General features: G+C 42.8%; 2 protein-coding genes across 2 annotated transcripts; both read left to right on the forward strand.

Moving 5' to 3' along the window:
- Positions 1-3,125: 3,125 nt before the first annotated feature.
- Positions 3,126-5,305, forward strand: LOC136436150 (suppressor of cytokine signaling 2-like). Its single transcript, XM_066429962.1, has one exon. The coding sequence runs from the start codon at positions 3,423-3,425 to the stop codon at positions 4,053-4,055; it is 633 nt and encodes a 210-aa protein (XP_066286059.1). The 5' UTR covers positions 3,126-3,422; the 3' UTR covers positions 4,056-5,305.
- Positions 5,306-12,907: 7,602 nt separating this feature from the next.
- Positions 12,908-15,259, forward strand: LOC136436084 (suppressor of cytokine signaling 2-like). The gene has a single exon (XM_066429843.1). The coding sequence runs from the start codon at positions 13,274-13,276 to the stop codon at positions 13,913-13,915; it is 642 nt and encodes a 213-aa protein (XP_066285940.1). The 5' UTR covers positions 12,908-13,273; the 3' UTR covers positions 13,916-15,259.
- Positions 15,260-22,684: the final 7,425 nt, after the last annotated feature.

Below are 22,684 nucleotides of genomic sequence, written 5' to 3' on the forward strand. Positions count from 1 at the left end.
CCTTAGCCTCTACCAGGCTCCGCAGGTCACTGGAAAAATAGCAGAAATTGGCCAAATAGATGGGTAACGTGCCTGAGGAGTTAGTCCGCCAAAGAAGTTACAGTTTGCGACCTATAGGTAACTGCAACTTCTTTGGCGGACTAACTCCTCTGGCATGCTACCCGTCTATTTGGCCAATTTCTACTATTTTTCCAGCGACCTGTGGAGCCTGGTAGAGGCTAAGCTTTCCTGGACCTTCTCTTCAGGCCTGGATCAGCTGTCGCCAGACGTAATCTTCCCCTGGGTCTATCATTGTGGTTTTCTTTCCCAACATCTGATTGGAGATTATGTTCTACTGGCCATTGGATCTTTAAACTATTCCCTGATATGATGCCAGTCAAATCACATGTTACTACGGGCGAACGATGGCCTTCTGAATTGCAATTTTCTGAGTCATCGACCACTGGCGGTCAACGTAACAATAGCCTCTGATTATTAAGTGTTACTCATCATATCAATATGGTTACAGAATTAGGAAAATTTAGGAAGCACACATTAGATATGAGTATGCATCTGTTGAAACATATTTCTAGTATGGTATGTCTTTCCAGAAGCAAATACTGTATCAAAACTTGTGTTCTTTCTTTCCTTGGAAATGAGTTATAAGTACTGTCCAGCCGCGTATTCGTGACTTCTGACACGGCTCGAAATGACCTATAGGTTAACAATTGAACCGATACGGGGAACTGACGAAGTCTTTTTATTGTTACGCAGTATAGTGTTACCAATTCGGAACATTATACTCCATTGTTCAATCTTGGGTACCCGTGACCTGTCGGTCGTTTTGGACTGTGATTTTCCGAATGACACACCCTTTTCTTTGTGCCGCACCTTCCTTCTATTTTTCAAAATCCCCAACACCCTACGGAGAACGAAAATCTGCATTGAACAAAAGAAATGCAAACCGGTTTGAACCCAGCCCGTTCCAGTGGCACACATTTTGTTGTATTTCATTTCTTTGTTTAGATTTTATATAAATGCGAGACCGGATATTAGCGGTTTCTCGATGTTTGGTTTGAGTATGATTACTAGCCAGCCGTATCCCACAAAGGTAACGCGAAATGATGGAAAGCGGTTTCGTCATTTTTCAGGGGTCGAGTACAGTATCCATAATGAATGAGTTGTGTATATTGAATCTTAGTGGTTAGAGAGGTTCGTTTCCCCTTCAAGGGAATTTTTTTGTAAAACAGAGCAAAAGCAGACACTGTCTTTCAAATCCTCCGTTGTCAGATAACCATTAGGGCACGTGTGTTATTAACGAATAGTAGCCTCTACCAGGCTCCGCGGATGGCTGGAAAAATTGTAGAAATTGGCCAAATAGAGTTTGGCCAATTTCAACTTTTTCCAGCTGCCTCTGGAGCCTGGTAGAGGCTAAACGAATAGATGCGCACTCTCTGGTTACCTGGTTGTGACTCAGTGTGCCCGGACCTTTTGCTTGTGTCCGATACTCGGCTACCTACACGCGCACGTAGACCGAAAAAAATCAGTAGTGCGTGACTTCTAGACCGTGAAAGTATAACACGTTAGAAAAAAAACACGGGAGGTCTTTAATTCAACATATGTATAGAGTAGCAACCATTAAAGTAAGATCAGTGACGTTAAGGATCCAGAGAGGGGCGAAAATCACCAAAGAAGGTTGAACGGAAAAAAAGAAAGGAAATGACTTAAAACAACACTTAAAAATGACAGACTTTCAGAACAAAAATGCTTTCCCAGGAATTGTTTACTTAATGTCAACTTGCCGACGATTCCATTTGGTTCATTCACATAGCTGATGAGTTTTCAACATGATTTAGTGGGTTGGAATGTCTATTTGAAGAGCAGGCATTATCCAGAAATGGAAGGGATGAGAAGACCCGACTACTATGATAGATCCGCGGCACTAGCAGATTAAGTACCGCACCTTTATTTCTACTAGTGCTGAGATTTTCCGTGAATACACAAAACACAGAAAACAGCCCTATTTCTCACACACATACACACATACACACACACACACACACACACACACACACACACACACACACACACACACACACACACACACACACACACACACACACACACACACACACACAAACACACACACACCAAACATGCATCATGCATGCATCATGAGTTTGCTTATTAGTCACAGCACACTTGGTGCATGTGTACATAGCCTGATTCTGTCACACAGGTCTTGGGTCATTGTCGCGGTACGACGTACACGTGCGAGGGAATCTTTACGTAGTCTGGACTCCAGATTTACTGAACTTGCAGGTGTAACGTTCTATGGACCATGAGAAAACATGCGCCTGTAAACGTAGTCTATTGCTTCTCTCCTACGTACACACATATCACGCGTGTGGGGCGTGTCTCCCATGCAGGAAGAAACAACATGTAATCACAAATTGCTGTCCACACGGATGTAATAAAGAGTGAATGACGAACAAGTCACCTGCCGACAACGTATGTTACACGTCATCACCTTGTCACGTCATGTTCAGACAAGAAATTGCACATCTTACGCTGAGTCATTATCATGTGACATTTGCCAACATTCTGTCAGAAAAATATTTCATAAGAAAAGGAGGTGAGTTGGAGTTTTTGGAAAAAGGGATGTCACATGTGTGGTCTATTGTCTATAGATTTCAAAGTAAATTAGCTACGAAAGACCCATATTCATATCCCGTCTGCACATACTGTGCCCCCTCCCCCAGTGTCCCCTGAAATGAATATATCACAAAAAGTGAATTCAATGAGTATAAATCCTAATACAAGTAAAGAAAGCAATAGAGTCCCTAACTTAGTACATTGTAGCTATAAACATGCAGCGTTAGAATCCCTCCAAGTTCCGAATCAACCAACAATGGCGCTTGGCAGACGTGACATACTTTTCAAGGTATTTCTCCATGCCACTTGAAAGTTGTCCAAGTCAAAAATATGCATTCATTTTTTTAAGCACCTGCGCTACAAGCCTTGGTAACGCTGGGCAGTGTTGCTTGTAGGTATTCTTGGTACAGGAACGAAACTTGCCCTTCCGGGTACTTGACGTCAGTGGGCGGAGCCTATTTTCCTTATAAGGAGACTCGGCCTCAGTCCAGCCAATGTGAGTCATGTAAGTGCCTGGCTGCCAGTGACACAATGAGGTCGGTCGGTAGTATTCACAGAAGCGGATATGACTACACACTGTGGAGGGATTTCTCCAGAAGCCCATTCGTGTTCAGACAAGTGGTGAGGCGCGGTGTCGGCCTTTCAGTCAGCGCTGGCCGCAGGACACAACAGATCGCACAGACGACCCCGAGAAGAGAAGCGGTCAGGTTACCGTGGTTCTTTTCTCTCGACTTTGGGGCAAGTTGTACCAGGGGCCGTAAGAAGATAGCTACAACCTCCGGCGTACGATGCTTGACACTTTCACCATATCTACTACAGACGTAGAACCGACAAGGACGACCAAGATGACTGTAGGCTCAGCGCCCAAAGGTGTTCTCGTCGCCAAAACTAGAAGTAGCTACTTCGACCTACGGCGGCTAGCCAACACTATAGCAACACTGGAAGCGTGTGGATGGTATTGGGGCGCACTGACGGCCGGGCAGTCCAAGGCCGTACTCAGGACTAAAGAAGCCGGTGCGTTCCTGGTCCGAGACAGCGAGAACTCGGCTCATCTGTTCAGCTTGAGTGTGAAAACTCCCCGGGGCCCGACCAGCGTCAGGATACAGTACACCGAGGACGGGAAGTTCAAACTAGACTCGGACAAAAAATCGGACACGCCAGAATTCGACTGCGTGGTGAAATTAGTGGACTACTACGTCAAGCACTCGTCGGAGGAAGACGCACAACATTTCTGGCTGGAGCCGAACGGGAGACGCGAGGTGCCGGTGAAGTTGTCTCGGCCGCTCCGAGGGAAGGTTCCCCCGCTGCAGCACCTGTGCCGTACGGTGATTCACAAGCAGACTTCCGAGGGCGAAGTCGACAAGCTTCCGTTACCAAAACCCTTGAAGAGCTTCCTGACGGAGTACCCTTATCAACTGTGATAGCTTATCGGGTGAACACTGTGGACTTTGCCATTCAAGTACGCAAAGACTGCTTTCAGAGACAAATATAGAATTTATATCTGTAAAGTAGTCAGGAACGATGGCCGAATCTCGCCAGAACTGCTGCTATACCAAGACAGTATAAGTGCCAAGTAGCAAAGGTAATGTCTGATTTTCTGACTTAAATTGTATTAACGATTGTTAATAAGCGGATCGAATTACTTTGTTGCGGCACACGTGTAGCTGGCACTGGGCCAAACTTGCCTTACATCGTGACCCCAAAAGACGTCACTGCCACAACAGTGAGAAGGAATACGTGCCAGAGTATGTAAATGTAATGAAATGAATATCTTAAACTTGACGTCAAAGGTCTCCAGACATGTCAAAGGCACCGCAGATACCTGTGCGTCTTAAAGTGTGTCTATGACGTCAGGGTCATGGCTGTGAGGTCATTTGTATAGCCGTGAAAAGAGATCGGAAATGAACACGCCTAAAGCCTAACACATAAAGAACTGAGCAATACGTACACGTGTGTGTAGGTTCACCACCAAACTAGACTTCCGTCTAGCTTTAAAGCGTGGCAGACAAAAGTGCAATTTATACTCTGAATGTTGCGAAGGCTGTGCAAATGGCGACTGTTTAAAGGATAGGACGACACGTACACAGTGGAGCTATAGTATAATATAGAACTCTGCATATGTCTGTTTTACATTTAGTATGACCTGTCGACGGTCTTTGAATCGTTGCGTTTATATCTTAGAACGTTTGTACGTTTTGCAACACTGGTTTGTTACTACACATTCCGCCCTGTCTTGGAGAGTATCACACACGACCAAAGTTTACCGTCTTAAAACTGTCACTGCGTAAAGTAACAAATGTACAGTGTGTACTCAGGACAGAGATTAGAGATCTTTTATTTACAAAAGAGGCGCCTCTATGAGAACAAATATGAAAACTTGTTGCAAAGAATATTTATTGAATGTTAATATATGGATATGGCATTGACATTGTTGTAGACATACGTACTATGTGACCATGGTGACGTGAATGCTGCTACTGGCAAGGTTGAGAGAAAATGAAAGAATTGGAAAGTAAAAGCGGAACAGGGTCGAAGTCCTTCAGAAGATGTTTTTGTACGAAAATGAAACTTTATCTGAAGCAAATCTAGAAAATAATGGTTCAGATGTTGTCCTACTTTTAAGTCAATCGATGACCGAATAGAATTTCTCAATAAATATTGATAATTTCAATCTAGCTTGTGTTGATCTTGGTTTCAAACTTGTCATGTGTCAGCTAGAGGGTACTGTACTATATGCCTACCACATCTTCAAAACTTACTAAAATGTTTTAGTATATAGAGATATAGATAATCGCACATATGTCTTCCGGTAGGTGAGGTTATCACGTATTGTGTGATGTAACGTTTTCAAACAAGGAGGGTTTGTAAAATTGCCAAGTAGCCGAACGTATTACATATTATAGAAACAGAGCAGTAGCCAACCAAACGATCCCGAACTGACCAGGCTTAGCTTGTGTTGTCAGTTTGACCACCTAATGACCCCCAAGGCTCGGATTTGAAAGGTGTTTCATTTCTAAGACGCCCAGGTGCTGCCTCGGCTCCTTCCAAGAAGCCGCGGTGTGCGGCAGTGGACTGTCCGGTCACGCCCACTGCATTAGCACAACTTAAGAGAATCGGGGTTATCGAAGAGCCCAAAGGGACACTCCAGTGTAATTAACCTCAATTAACTAAACTAGTTTAGTATGTATGCATAACAGGAACATGTCTGTAGCGTAATGATAACAGAGCTGCAGCGCAATTTGCATAACGATTGGCTTATCGTAAAACAGGTTCCATATATGTCATATAGCACACGGGACATGGGTAGTTCCATTTCAAAAGTTACCAAGGGGTGGTCAAGATCATTTATAAAAGAAAATACTGACTGTAAAAGGGGGGTGATAAACGTTATTCCTCAACGGCTAACAACACAATGTGAATTTTGTTGTGAACCTGGCTAGATACTGTAAATGCAGAAATGTTCGCAGTGGTTTTATGTTCGCGGTTTTCGCGGCGACTGTTTCACCGCGAGCTTAACGCCAGAAACATTTGTGTCCAATACTGAAGCAGTATGTGACTATAGCGCTGCCGCAAACTTGAAACCACTGCGAACACTCCATTTTCGCCTTTGCGCGAAATAAAACCCACGCGAACTTAAATGCATTTGCAGTATTCCCTTTCAAGTCTCCGAGGGCCCTATCTGACCCTCTATATGATGGTAAACTCACAGTTTACCTGAGGTTGCTAGAGGTGAGCCAAATAAGGAGGTAGTGCGTCCAAATAAGGAGTTGTTGACGTACCTGTCGACTTGATAAACAGAAATATGAGATGAGTACGCGTCAGTCAACACGTCCTAAGTTAGTTTGTCAGAAACCTGACCACGTCAGGGTTTTGTGTTGTTGTTGTTTTCGAAAGTGAGTTTTGTCACTTTAACAATAATATCTTACAATTCAATTCAATTTAATGTCAATTTCAACTTTATTTCAGAAGAAAGGACTACGTAAAAATACAATACAAGATACCTATAACCTAGCTTATACTACCTTCTAAAAGGGTTTACTACCTTTTTAGAACGTTGGGGGGGGGGGGGGGGGTTAGTTGTTCTAAGACATCTAAAATTCCTAAAGACTGCCTCATGTTTCTATAAGTTTGTTTTTGCGGCCCTCTCATAGTCTTACCGTGTTTCCGTTACTCCGTACCCTTTTTATAAGGACGCGTGTGGGTGGTATATGTCGAGCATGCGCATATCCTCTGCAGAGTCCAGTACCACACGTGCGTGGGGACTGCGACATTTTGCATGTCCTTACCCAAATCCCTCCACCAACCTACTTCAGAGAAAATACGAACAACACACAGTTCTATTTTTACGCCTCAAAGCTTCAGCGGAAGTTCTGGTTGAAGTGCCTTTAACGTCTGGTCATTGAACCTAAATCCCGAATGGTGTGGTGGTGACACAAAGGATTGCTGTTTCCCTGGACATTTTCCGAACAACCTTTCTTTACGGCTCTTAGTGTGCAGATGTTGGCACATTGGCGCACCAAATCTGAGCGTATTTTTTCGCACACATTTTTGACAGATTTGCCGAAGAGGCTGAGTGGGCGTCACTCCATCGTCATTGTAGGAATATCGTGTAAAGTGCCTTTCCCAAGGGCACAACGTCGGGACATGGTGAGTATTGAACCCGGGACCTTCGGAGTTCAGCTCTCTAACCGTCGTTGCGCCACATCGACGCCACTTTAGAATAACCTTGGCGTTAATTAGAATTTCTTTGTTTCGTTTGTCGTTCTTCCTACACATGAAATCATTCCAGACAAGATGTCAGAACTGAAAACAGTCCCTAGACACTTATGTCCAGTCGCATAATAGCGATTGATGAAAACAAACAAACGAAAAAAACACAGAAACATGCACAGCTAAAGGCCCATATACATTGGTTTAGAGGCTGGCCTGTAATATCAGTGACTGACTCAATACGACAATACATGTAGTTTGATTTTAACACGACACAGCTTACAAGAACGGTACAAATCATTCTTTATTCGGAGATAAAATAATGTTACATGGTCACGCCGGTCGTTACTGACCGGGCATGCAGGGGGATATTTACAGACCGGCACAGAACGTTACATAAATGATATTGCACATCATTGCTCGCTATTACCTCAAAATCGCTAAATCGCACAGCTATATCTCTATTACATATATATGAAAATCATAATATTTTGCACAGTGTTGTTTTTTAGCTATTAAAGTCAATTTTTGACTCATAAAAAAGAACGACACCTGCTAGAAATAAGCATAAATCAAAAAGGAAGAAAAAACTTGACAAGTCTGCGACTTGATGAATTGATGTAACGATAGTTTACACTCAGATGTCCTAGGTCTGACGGTATAGTTTTACCGGTCTCATAAAGAAGGCCTTCGCCGTGTGGTTAAGGCATAAAACCCTCTTAAGCAAGTGTTGACACATTGTTGACTCGAAAGAACTTGAAAGAATGAATGAATTATCTATCAGTGAAAGTTCGAACCCACAAAACACTGCTTGAGCAAAGAAAACGTGACAGAAGTAGCCTATAGCTAGGGGTGGGGTATCCCTTATTCAACGTTGCCGTCTTGGGTAGTCACTAATCTCTACCAGACTAGCTAGTACACCGGCTATAGGGAGAATGTTTGCCAGGGTTTCATTTACAGGCTCCGTCAGTCAGTCATATGTCGGCACTCAGAAAGACAATAGAAAAAGATCAAATGAAATTTTGTGATCTTCACCATGGACTGACTCTACACTAGCTATCATTCCTTTTTCTGCCGAATTCTACGATCTTGTAGGAGGGCTTGGTGGAGGCTACTACTAGGTACTGAAACGTAAAGCTGAAAGGAGTTGGCAGGGGTCCAAAGCACCCTTGACTGTCGATGATTGGTTCCTCGGTACGCTACGTCTCAACGCTCAATTTGTACAAAGCGCGGGCTGGATACAGTTCTTGGTAAAAGAGGATGTTTACATGCAACCAAACAGTGATATGTTTACCTGTTAAGTGTAAACTGTTCTCATTATTATTTCCGCGTTTTTCAAAATCTTGGTCAAAGACCTTGAAGATCAGGTGTGAGATATGAGGATGTTTACATGCAACCATACAGTGATATGTTTACCCGTTCAGTGTAAACTCTTCTCAATATTGTTTCCGCGTTTTTCAAAATGTTGGTCAATGACCTTGGAGATCAGGTGTAAGATATTGAAGGTCAGTGACATATGAGCGTATTGCACCTCCAAATATCCACTATAAGGCTAGTCTCACACTGACTGATGATCCAGAACGCTGTGTGTGAATCGCATCGGTAGTCGACCTGTATCGTTTTTGCAAGATGCGGGCATTGACCTCGAGGTCCACTAGTGAAGGTCGTGACATTGCAAAGGCTGATGGGAATTCATGACACCCTCACACGGTTTTTCTGACAGTAACTTTATGATACCCCCCCCCCCCCCCAGTGGCCAATGTCTTAGATGAAGGCGTGTATTGACTCTACCCAAAAACAGAACTACGTTATCGACAAGATTTCTCAACACTCCATTGAATTACAGACGACGACCACATCCGATATCAGCCGGTGCAAGTTGACCTCGAAAAACAATCACCGTAATGGAAGCGGCTTGTAGTCATCAATTCCGAGAAACTGTTCGCCGTTTCGGTGTTGGAATGACAATGAACCGAGTCTGCTGCGCACGCCCAAACGCTCTCTCTTCTCACGATCATAATTGGTATACGTGCGCATCATGGCTGACAGCCCAATCTCACGACACCGTCCACTGTGTAAAGCAACTATGAATGTTAACATGTACTAGATGAGCTTCCTGTTAATATAATGAGATTGTCAAGGCTCAAAGGATAGACGCATGCTCTTGCCGTTACTCCGATCCAAGGACACGTAACGTTACAACACGTTTCAAACAACCTTCGCGTTATGACTGGATGATTATATTACATAACGGAAGTTGTGGACAGAATACCGTATTGTATATATAGCTTGTCATTGTTGTAATGGTCGCAAGGACTATAAGGAAATATGTAGGTGTGCTTGTCGGCTTTGCGCCTGTGATCTCCCACCAGTTTCCGCAAGTGATTTGCTCTCACAATGTGGACAGGTAGTCATATCCTCTGGCCATTCATGGCCCTTTCACAGTGATGAACATCCCCACCCCCAACATTAGTGGAAGTGCCGTCTAGCCCGGCATCCATCCCTGTTATAGCTACCGGGCCTCTTCTGTTCCTTCATCATTTACTTGCAAAAAGACAGAAGAGATCGAGACCCGATAGCTATATATGATAGATGACAGGGAAGGATACCAGGCGTAAGTGTAAGTGCCGTCGGGACTACTATCCTGCTTTCCGTGATAAGCCCGCTAGAGGACGCTCTTGGTGCTTTGCTCGGTATGCTCTCTACAACTACAAGATCTACAATACATGTTTTTGCCAGTAAACTGTTATATACAACATGTATATGGGAGTCATATAAACTATAGCAGTTCACATTTCCAATTTTCCACCTTCGCTCCTGACGTCTTTAGTTTACCCGGCAACAGCATAATTTCTTTGAAAAAAAAGGAGAACGTATTTGGTATTCATGAAGTTTCCGCGAAAATTGCGAATGCAATAATTGTCTTGTCTGTATGCCAGCGTTTCCCGGTAATTGTTTTATTTATTTCATTGTTCTGTGTTTTATTTCGTCGGAGTTGTGTAAATCTTTTGACCGAGTTTATTGACTGGGGGAAAATGTATGTACAGGGAGCTCTGATTGGCTGACACCTTTGCCTGTCAATAAGAGTTTTTTCTACTATTGACAGGAACATTGGCAAATATTTCTTTCCCATCCTAGTGCTATCTGGTCCGCATCTCATTCAGTTGTGCACCAGTACGGGGGGTAGGGGTGGGGGGTTCACACAAGGTGCGTTTCTGGTCCTCCTCTCCTACTTGTCACAACATTGGTTTGTCCCCCGTCGGTTAATCCTGCTGCCAAGAAGCCGCTATTTATATCCACGTTTGAACGGAGATTACTAGGAAACTGTAAACCTGCTACGTATTTTTACCGACTTTCCGGAAAAAGCTCACGTTCGCAGAACTGTCGCCGTAGATTTCTTTATATGGCTCTCTGGAAAGGGAGGATGAGAATATCAGTAATCATCAAGCGGATGCAAATTTGTAACGTTTTGTGGCTGTCCCGTTTTTTTCAGGACTCGCACAAAACTATCACAGGCCAGGATAGTTGTAATAACTATCAAAGGCCAGGATAGTTGCGTGTAATAAAAGGTTACGATTTGACATCCTAACATCTGCTTGGATGGGATGGGGTCCTTATTAGTTCTACGACAGACTGTCGTGGCACGTTTTGACTCTTCTGAGTTCTGGAAAATAGATAGATATTAAAATGCCGAGCTGAAAATTACCCGACCAAGTTGTACTGGTTGGTGTGGCGATAGTCTCTACCAGACTTCTTTGGTTGCTAAAAATAGTGAACAAAATAGGCTAGATACAATCAAGGAGGTTAAAATCTTATTTTAGCCCCCTTAATGCGATGTGATTTGACAGAGGAATTATAGGCTCTACCAGCCTCCGCGGGTCGCTGGGAAAATAGTAGAAATTGGCCAAATAGAGTCAATTGTATGAAGGGAGTCGGCTACGGATGAAACCCTAGATGGCCAAAGTCCACCGGCAAATGTTCTCCCTATAGCAGACGCGGTAAGTCTGGTATAGACAAGAGGAATTAGCTGGTCGCGCCGTTACAAGTCGGCAATATGTGTACGGAAGAGGCTTCCGCAGTAGAGACATCAGATATTGCCCAGCGAAATTATCATCCCGGCAAAAATCAAAAAGATCTATTCATTGTAAAGATTTATTCATCAATTCCAAGAACATTGCCCTTTTAAAGCACAGCTATCTAAGTGAGCTGCGGACTGGAAATGGTATAACTATAGGTAATAGTTGCACTGAAATACTTTCATACAAGAAAAAGCACTTCAGGAGCGCATACATTTGTCAATGTAAGGCATTTGCCTTTATGGGGATTACTTGTACTCTCCAAGCAGAGGAGTGGGTCCGGCAGGTTTTGACGTGTTTTTTATGCGTTTTTGTCGGGCTTTCTACAAAAAAGACATGACAAAGTAGAAAGCCCGACAAAAACGCCTAAAACACGTCAAAAACCTACCGGACCCACTCGTCTGCTTGGAGAGTAGATCACTTGCTCTATATATCACCGGCATGAATCTTGCGGATATAACCAAGTTTATTGATTTATCACTTCTGAATACAGATAGGTAGTATCTTCAGGTGAATTGGGCTGATTTACGCATATGTATACACAGGTAATTCGTGTAATCCATGGCATTTCTATTGTGTAATATGATGTTGGATGTTCAAAAATAGACAGCGATTATAATGACTTGCCACCCGAACTGTCCCCATGCTTTTTGCTTATCTTGGCTTGAGGTCTGCCAATAGACCATCTCCAAAGTAATTCCTGGCTCCTATAGTCATTGCACCAAAGACATTAAATTTTCATATTTCCAAACACACACACACACACACACACACACACACACACACACACACACACACACACACACGCACGCACACACACACACACACACAAACACACACACACACACACACATGATGTCAATGTCAACATGATGTCAAATTCACCTGTGACGGGCGATGGTAATTTACAATCATTGTGTGTAATACGTGACTGTTATCTGATCACACATGGCGGCGTGGTACTGCACGTAGAATATATCAGCAGAAAGAAAATAATGAAATCAAACGAACGGAATGAAAAGATCCACAGAACCGTGAATTTTTGACCTACTCTAAGAAGATGCATTGCGATTTTTTTTGCATTATGGTTTATAACGTTATAGAAAAAGCCCGTCATCCGAGCCCAGTGTGGTTTCCATTTTTCAGAACCTGAACAAGTGGAGAGACTCTTAAATTATTAAATCAGCAATTTTCCGTGGAAAGATCTGTGTGTTCTGCTTTTTAATTGGACACAGTGGAGTTACCCGAGGTTACTACAGGTCACTTTTTTGATCATACGATTTTGAAAATAAACCACCTCAAAAGTCTGAAGGTTGTTTGTTTTCCAGGAAAAATCGATAAAGGTGAGTCAACAATACATTGTACTATGATATCGCCTTGCGCCTGGTTGACCACACAGCTACAACGTGCACCGGCTGTACTGCTTTCAAGGACGATGACGTCAGGGCTTTCCAAATATGGAGCGCGTGACCTTTAACCCGGCACGGCGCACGGCAACGCTCGGTTTCCTGGAACCGACTTGTCAGATTGAGGCATTTCTAAGTAAAACTATTCATAGGGGACAACGAACCTTGGCTAGCTGGGCCGTGTAACTAGTTCTTCTCGGAAGCGGATGGTACTTCGACACGTCGACTCGGAGATATCCTTACGTTTGAGGTGTATTTCTCGCCGTTAGACTGCCAAACTGCCGCCCTTTTCTGCCGAAAGTGGCGTGGGTTACCGAGAGCAGGAAGTGGAGGGCGTCATGGTACGGACTCTCGCGGTAAATCTCTCAAACCCTCTCGACCTTGCTTGTGTGGGCGCGCTTGCATGGAGGTAATCGACCCAGCGCTGACTGCAAGGAGGCAAATGTTATGGTCGATTCTACAGTGCGGGGTCCCGGGGCGAATTACGAGGTCCAGCGGCACGGAGCTGAGGACAGACCGACCAAGATGAGGTCTCGCCTGCCTCCCAACGCCAAGGCTCGCAGCACAGAGTTCGACCTTCAACGTATCATGAAGACTTTGAACTTGTTGGAAGCCAGTGGATGGTACTGGGGGTCTTTAGCAGGAGGGAAGGCTAAAGCCCTGCTTCGTCCCAAACAAGACGGGACGTTTTTGGTCCGGGACAGCGAGAACTCGGCTCATCTGTTCAGTTTGAGTGTGAAAACTCCCCGTGGCCCGACCAGCGTCAGGATACAGTACACCGAGGACGGGAAATTCAGACTAGACTCGGACAAAAAATCGGACACGCCAGAATTCGACTGCGTGGTGAAATTAGTGAACTACTACATGACCGAGACGATAGCGGGACGAGACAAACATTTCTGGTTAGAGCCAAGTGGGAGAAGGGAGGTCCCGGTGAAACTATGCCGGCCACTGAAAGGACAGGTTCCCGCGCTGCAGCATCTGTGCCGTACGGCGATCCACAGACATACGTCCGACGGGGAGGCCCACAAACTTCCGCTCCCTGCCCCGCTCAAGAGATTCCTGCTGGACTATCCTTACAAAGTATGATTACTTCCTGAAGGTGAAGTTCGCAGTAAGACGTTATAATACAAACTCAGTCACATGTACAAGCCAGTAGGCTATCATTGTAAATTATGTGATTCTGTATATAGTCTGTGAAAAGTTACTCTCCAAGCAGAGCTAGGGTTTCAGCTGGTTTTTAACGTGTTTTTAGGCGTTTTTGTCATGCCTTCTACTTTGTCATCGTTTTTGTTGTGCGACACAACAGAAACGATGACAAAGTAGAAGGCATGACAAAAACGCCTAAAAACACGTTAAAAACCAGCTGAAACCCTAGCTCTGCTTGGAGAGTAGTGAAAAGTTACAGAACTTGATACAAACTTCCGACCGGTTTATCCAAATGTGAGCAACTTGTGTACATAATGATTATACAAATGTCTGTGTCAGTTTGATATTTATCAGAAATGCACATGTTATTTATGATAAGTTGGTCGTTTTCTGTTATATGTGTCGGCACATATGGTCGGTCAGTCAGTTCGAGCAAGGAGGTTATATAACCTTGGTTCAAGTTGTAATAGCCACATGTTTTGTAAAGCCAGTAAATTCCGACCTACAGCAGGCATTTCCTCTGTCGTCTGTTGTGTAGCTAGGCAACGTGGCGAGGGAACAAAAAGGCCAGTATGTCTGTAGAGTTTAGACTAGGTCAGGCGTAAACATGCGCCTCCACAGTTGAAACCATTCGTGTGGACAAGGATTATCCAAAGCCGAACGTAGTCCCTCTCTCACGAAAGGATATGACATTATAAGTCTGATTATGTTGCATGCCTCGTGTGTGCATATTATGTTCGTTCATATCTTGCCCGACGTTATGTCATGCTCCACTTGTGCATTTTGTTGCTAATAATAGTGTATATATGTATCGATAATCTGACCATATTTGGTACGTATGTTGGGTTCGCGGAACAAAGAAGTTTTCCAGTGCTGAGCACCTATATCTGTTCGTCTTTCCAAATAAGGGATCGTTTGGAGGGAGGAATTGAAAAGGGGACGGGAAAATGAGAAAGAAAATGGCTCAATTCTTAAAATGTTAGGAAAATTGTCAGTCACCCCCTACTGATGTTACCCATCTAGGTCCGTCCAATATTAGTACTGGGAAATCATGTCAAATTCCACGTATTTCTCAATGTTATTTGCAAAACGACATGTAGCTGTATGATTTATTCACACTACGGCGAATGCGGAGCTGAGTTTATTATGTATAGCCGCTACCACGAATCCAATTTGCACTGTCGCCAGGTTCCCGGAACCAATCCGCCATGTTCCAAATATTCCTGGTAAGCGACGGCCTCCCGGGCCGTGAACTGGATACATAATAAAACAGTTCTTACTACATCGTCAGACGTACGTGTGTATTTTTAGTTCAAGGGCTTTCGGCATACAGTGTAGCGTTTAGGGGGCATCGACCTCGAAATTTCAGGGACACATCTAGCATCGTTAGATTCTTTCATACCCAAAGGGACCACCGTTTTATGCATCAAGCGTATGAAATCAAATTTATTCTGCCAAACCATGTGAATATTGGAAATTTCAACAAAGGAATAACATTGAAAGAAAGGAAAACAAAGGTTGCTCTTTGTTACATTGCACGCGCATGCCAAACGAATAAACAACAAATAAGCAAACAAACGATATCAATGAAATGGAATATCTAGAATATGGTATCCAATAACTCTCTAAGCAGATGTTAGGCTCCGACCTGTTTTGGACATCTTTTAGGCATTTATCTGGCTTTCTATGTTATCAGTGTTTTTTCTCGGAGCCTAACCTCTGCTTGGAGAGAAGTATCCAATATAATATTCTCTACGTGCAAGTTGAGAATGGTATAAAGATATTGATCAAGAAAATGATACGTTTCTTTGCAGGTGCCATACAACTTTAAAATATACCCCATTATCCTCCTATCGTTCTGCATCCTTTGACTATCGGTATCTTCCCCTACTGTCACGTGAGCTACATTAGGACCCGCATCATCAATAACGTTAGAAGATCGAAGCAGAGCTTATAAAAAATCCAGTAAAGCAGACAAGCTCAACTCGCTGACAGGCTCACTTGCTGAAATATCAAAGTTCGCATGTAATGGAGTCGTCTATATGTACGGGCTTAGTCTACAGGGGCTGGCTGCCTTCAGCTAGCGTTGAAGGTTACGCAACGTGAGAATTTAAAGTGAGCCTGCGGACGTTGGTGCATACATAATTACATAACATGAGATAGGAATCTCACGTGCGTCAGTTCCTTGTGACTGAACAGCGGAAATGCAAAGGAACTAGGACACAGTTTTGGATAGGATATAAATAGATATCCACTGTTAAAGGAAAAAAGAGAATTGTTTTGAAAGCAAACATTTAAGATTAACAAAGGTATTATTCGCCCCAGGATTCTGAACTAAAAGTTTGCAAGTGACTGGTACTGCGGAAGCCAGGTAGACGTTTGTCAGCATAAACATAGATAATGATGTCGAACTACAAAGTAATTTAATGGTGTGATTAAGGCAGTTATTAAGGAACCACTGAGGTGGAGTCACGTAAAACATACGTCATTTGGACGATTACTCTAACAATGCATGCCCTTGTTTTGGATCGGTATTATGTTGCTATGTATGGAATGCCGTTGTGCATGTGATGTGTCGCTTTTAGGTTCTGTGACCGCCAAAATTTTATGACGAACTTAAATCATGCTCTCTATCTTGAGCAGAAATATGCATACGCAGATTACTAGCCTGGATGCCAGACCCCCAAACTCTGAAATATCTATCGTGTGGGATATTTCAGAGTTTGGGGGTCTGTCACCCAGGCTAGCAGATTACAAACATACATGGAATGCCTACAATCATCTGAGTATAATGTGTTATGTATCTCATCAAGGTAAGAAAATAGCTGGAATTCGGAAGCGAAATGAAAAACATCCCATACAAACATTGCCTAGCCTCAACCAGGCTCCGCGGATGGCTGGAAAAATAGTAGAAATTGGCCAAATAGAGTGAATAGTATGCTAACTTAGGAAGTCTGCTACGGAGAGAGGGTCCAATATGCTGCAAACTGTACGTACTCCTATAGGATGCTATAGAAAACTAACTCCTCTTTCATATTTTTCTGTCTATTTGATCAATTTCTACTTTTTCCAGCCGCCTCTGGAGCCTGGCAGAGGCTGAACATTGCCGTGCGTTTGCGTAGTATCGTCAAGTGATTTTTCAAGTGAATTTTGCGTACTCTCTGTTAGGCAATTGACTTTGAAAACCTGCGAGCGTGTAGATACTTCTGCAGGTGGTGTCCCGCATTTTAAAGAGATATCGACAATCAAGGAGAAGACTACAGTTCCTTAGAGACTCTATTAAAGAGGGCGAGCATGTATTTTATCTGGTGAGTGCAGAGGAATTAGCTCGGTCTAACGTGTATGTGAGTGTTTTGCTGATTGCACGGCGCTGTCTGATCAGGAATTTTGACTGGGAATTGTGCAGATCAGTGTCGTAAGAGACACCGTAGTAAAGGAAGCAAAGAAATCTATATCAACGATACACTATAGTTAGGGACGGATTGAAAATGATCGTGTAGTGGGGTGTACACATGATGTGATAGTGGGGATACTTACGGTAGTGGGGGAAGGGACAATTCCCCATACAGAATTGGTGGGAAAATATGTCGAGGTCAAGGGGAAAATTCACAATTGATAAATTTCCCAATAATCAACCCTCCTCATGATTACTCATGGTCGGTCCCTCGGTTACATAAGTCGCTTCATTCCAAGTCTGGAGCCGTAGTCGGAATTCAGTTTGGTTGTATAACTTATAGGTGACGGGAATGCGGAGGTCTAGGTACAAGTGAGCAATATGAAACACATAGGTGTTGCCACGCATTCAAACAAGAATACCGGTCCCATAAAATTACAAATTTGACAGAAAATAACTCACTCCAACGGATGTACAGTATGGTAATGGACGGTGTACGTTTGATGGTGGATATCGTATCGAAATATTCCCCACAACTGACTCAAACCCTAGCATCCGATAGTTATTGAATGAAAAGTGCAAAAGCAATATGCAAAAATATTGTGCTATTACACGACAGATCCAATTTTCTCCACACACATTACTTTATACATGATTCATGATATCGAAACGACAAGACCGTAAAATATCATTCCAATGCGTCAAACTCAAAACCATTCACCCTGGAAAAAAAACGTAGTTGGTTTGATCCTATGACGCCATGCCCAGTACAACACAACACACTAGTATCCTGCGTACCAAAGCCACTTTTCACCTTTGATAATAGTTTTACTCGAGGTTGGCGTGAAATTGGATCCATTTTTTTACCGTGACAATCACCAATAGGTGATCTAAGGTGAACATTTCTATCAGCACGCGGTAGATAATGTCACGGAGGGTGTATGAATAATTTAACAAGAGTTCTACGACCTCATACCTTCGCGAAATGATTTTGACCTTTATGACTGACGTATTAGGAGTGTTTTTCATCAATCAAAAATCATACCAGTTGATCCTCCTCACCCAAATAACATAAGTTGTCCAAACCTCCTTGTTATGATTATGAGCTTAACAAAGAAGGTTATGCTAACATTTTTCATCAATAATGCAAATAAGCTCCTTATTAGCATAATTTGATTCAATGGTGTTCACATTCACACAACTTCTAAATGCAACAAGTATGAAATTGCCGTTATTTACTAGTATGGAATGATAGTAGTTTCTCATGAATTATGCAAATTAGGCCTACATTTGCATAATTTCTATCTATTGACATTCCTCTCTTCCTCAGTTACAAATGTCACATATTTGAATAGTCATATCATGGAACACAGCAGGTTTTTAAAATTGCCTCATTAATTATAATCTGATTTGCATAATTATCATCCAATCATACAAAGCATCACATAAGCTATCTACATACCAAAAATCATGACCATCCATCAAGCCCATCTCGAGTTATATTATTTTCTCATTAATTATGTAAATGAGGTTCTCATTTGCATAGCTGATATCTATTAATATTTCTCTCTTCCTCAGTTACATATGTCACATGTTTGCGAGTCCTATCATGGAAATTGATGAATGTATAAACTTTCCTCATTAATTATGCAAATTAGTTACTGATTTGCATAATAAGTATCCAATCATGTACATCATTGCTCAAGCTATGTACATGCAAAAAATCATGACCTTCCATCAAGCCCTTCTTGAGTTATTCCCTTTCAAAGTCTGAAGCAAAACCTACCCCTGCAGTTCCAAAAAAGTTGCTAGGGAGCCCAAACCTATACCACTTACTCTCTGCGCAACGAGCTATCTACCACTCAAAAATCAGTTCCATAGCATGTCCACAACACGAGATATCATAACAGGAAGTTCCGCTGCAGTACCGTAACAAGCCGATAGGGGGCCCAAAATCTAATCATTTTCAGGTTTCATCGAGACCTACCAACATACCAAATACCAAGACAATCCTTCCAAGAATTCTCGACTTATCGTGTTCACTAACAGACACACAGACATGCTCGGTATTCCCATGCTGTGGCACTGCATTAATGACTGTTCTTACTCATATAAGGCCGTGTATATCCAACTTTGGTCAAAATTTGTATGTTTCAGTCTTTTAATTGGTGTAAGGAGATATCTTTGTGGTTTGGTTTCACATGCTCCGAGTGGACTCTTCCAGGCTGGGAGTAGGTCAAAGTTGACGATTGTTTTCGTCTGTCAGCTGTTACGAGAGAACGAGCTGGTCAACTGTCTATTTTCTTTGCATGATTCTAAAGTAGACAGATGTGGCTTTCTGGTGCATAAGAATTTTGGGGGCTTGCAATTAAGATGAATCCTTTTCTGAGCCCTTGTTTTAGTGCTTTAAAGCATTACTGCCTATATGGGCAAGTCTATCTCTTGTATCTGCCCTACAGCTGGCTGATAGCCAATTTGTCCCTGGCAGTAACTGACGTTTCCTGCCTGCCTCATGACCCCTCATGACCAACTTTGCACCCATTTACCCGTGTCAATATCCCCTGAAACAATACAGCCCACACGTCGCAACCAGAAAGCATAGTATGAGCATACAATCTAACACATTTTTACACTTTTCTCGTTAATTATGCAAAACACTTCGCCCAAAATCTAATCATCTTGAGATTTCCCACATACACACCGACACACCAAATACGACAACAAACCATCCAGGCGTTCTCGACTTATTCTGTTCACTAACAGACACACAGACAAGCATCATCGAATAAACTACTCGACGAAACCATTCGTCGCGAAGGTAACAAAGCTGCACCCACAGATAACCAGCTGACTTCCCGTAGTATCAACCGCTGACATTTTTTGCACAGTCAGTAATTATGCTGATTAGTTACTGCTGTCTAAAGTCGGAAATACTTGGGGGGATTTGATCCTATCTAGATAGATCTGTGGATTTGTGGATCGTTGCAGATAAGCTGTTACAGATTGACCAGTCTGCTGCGTTATATACATGTACAGTGGCACTGTTCAGTATTTACTAGAATGTCGATATAAACATAGACTGGTACATCTGCTAATCTCCAAACAGATTTAAGTTTGTCAAAGACACTAGACAGTATCCAAAAGGTCAAAAGCAGAATCCAACGCTGATTTTGCCTTTTGGATACTGTTTTTAACTGGTAAATCTTCTTCGAGATTAATAAAACTAAGTTTTGCGTACTAGTATCTCTTTGAAAATGCAATCCGGCCAATCAGATGTAAGAGTCTATCTTTGTTTCGCAAAGAACACAGGAATGGTAGTGGGAAGGGACACAATTACCTGCTATGCCCTGCAATTATGTGGGTTGGTAAATTACAGGCGGCGGAATTTCATCTGACGTAGTTGTCTACATCTGTCAGACCCAATCTCTGTGTTATGGGAGTACCATGCCTATTTTTACCTTCGTCGAGGTTATGTTTTACACAGCGTCCGTGTGTGTGTGTGTGTGTGTGTGTGTGTGTGTGTGTGTGTGTGTGTGTGTGTGTGTGTGTGTGTGTGTGTGTGTGTGTGTGTGTGTGTGTGTCCTTCTGTGTACACGATAACTCGAGAATTCCTGGATGGATTCATAATTGGTAGGTCGGTAGGGTTTCGTGAGACCTCGAAATGATTAGATTTTTAGATATCAGTATTTCCCAGTCCCACATTTGAGGCACGTATCTCCCATGTCAGCATTAAACATTGTCCTGCCTGGCTGATATACAGATGTTGGAACGGTACTGTAGATGTCTTTTAATGACGGGGATGCGATCAGCTATGATGCATGATTTTATACGGTTCTCCTTTGACTTGAAGTTTGTTTCAAACAGCAGGATTGTTGTGCGGCCTGAGCTTGTAGACTTTACATAATGGATGTAACCTTAAGGGATACGTCAATTAAGGTTCCTTTGTTGCAAAAATAGCATGGCCGTAGGGCTTGGGTAATTGGGTCCGGGTAATTTTCTTATTCTTTTTTTTTTTTCAAAGATGCTTCGCGGCTGTTGGCATCATTACATTACAGTACAGAAGCCTGGGGGTGTGGACTTTGCATTAAATCACCCCTACCTCGTGGATTTTTCGCTAAAGGGTTCAATTCCACGATCAAAATACACTGTGACGAAGTCCCCCCACCGCCATGGATTTCACCACTACAAGTGACGAAATCCACGGCCATGGAAATTAACAACCCACGGCCATGGAAATGAACAATCAATATCTACGGTCTTTGCAAATACAGTGTACCTGCTATAATCCAGAGATTTGGGAATTTCTATTACACAGGCTATTGGCGAGATGAAGAAAGAGAAACAAAACACAGACCATTAGGAACAACACTAAATACGAAAAACAAACATTGAGCCAGACATCTGCTTGGACCTGATTTGTCCTTGAATCCAAGGTCATTGGTGAAGACAGTTGATGTAATCAAGGAGGTTGATAGAACCTTCTTGATGTAATCTTATCGATCTCAGCGGAAATGAAATCTAAAACAAGTCTCCGGTGATTACTAGTATTCGCCGAGGGTGTATCATCATCATACGTGAGGATTGAGGAAGAAACACATCAAGAACATCTAGATGACAAAAACATTCAAGGGCGGGAGGATCGTAATCTGCAAGCAGATGTCGGGAAGCCAAATAAAAAAAGAAAATTCAAAGCTGCCCGTTTATGTTATAAACGTTGAGAAGGTGGTTTGTGACAAGAACGGGTAGCTTGGAACAGGTAAGGATTTTGCTGCCCAACATCTGCTTGGAGATTAGGGGAATCGTAATTTACCTCAGACAGCCTCCTCACGAAACTCCCACAGAAACTCTAAAAGTCAAGCTTTTCACCAAAAGGTGCGTGTGTGTCTATTTGTGTGTGCGTAGTGTGTGTGCGTACGCGTGTGTGTGTGTGTGTGTGTATGTATTGTGTGTGTGTGTGTGTGCGTGTGTGTGTGTGTGCACCTCCCCCCAACAAACCCCACATCACAGTCTTCAAGTTCAACCAAATCAGTGAAATCTCGAAATTTACTTGCGAAAGTAAATATGTATGAAGAAGGTGTACACAACGAGCGAAAATACGTGTAAAACAACAAGCCAAAAACACAAAATCTGCTTAAAGATAAGAATAAATGCGAACCAGCCACTCTTATCACTACAGGAAGAAGTGTATGTGTGGACAATATCATCAGGATTTACCGAACAACAACACATTCCGTCGTACACAGTAGTCTCCACCAGATTCCATAGGTGGCTGAAAAAAATACCAGTGGTAGAAATTGGTAAAAAGCGGTGATTTT

This window comes from Branchiostoma lanceolatum, chromosome 1 (genome assembly GCF_035083965.1).
Source record: "Branchiostoma lanceolatum isolate klBraLanc5 chromosome 1, klBraLanc5.hap2, whole genome shotgun sequence".
In the NCBI taxonomy this organism is placed as follows: Eukaryota; Metazoa; Chordata; class Leptocardii; order Amphioxiformes; family Branchiostomatidae; genus Branchiostoma; species Branchiostoma lanceolatum.

What these genes read in the sequence shown, in the direction of transcription:
- LOC136436084 (XM_066429843.1), top strand. Translation starts at nt 13,274, where the DNA reads ATGGTCGATTCTACAGTGCGGGGTCCCGGGGCGAATTACGAGGTCCAG.
- LOC136436150 (XM_066429962.1), top strand. Translation starts at nt 3,423, where the DNA reads ATGCTTGACACTTTCACCATATCTACTACAGACGTAGAACCGACAAGG.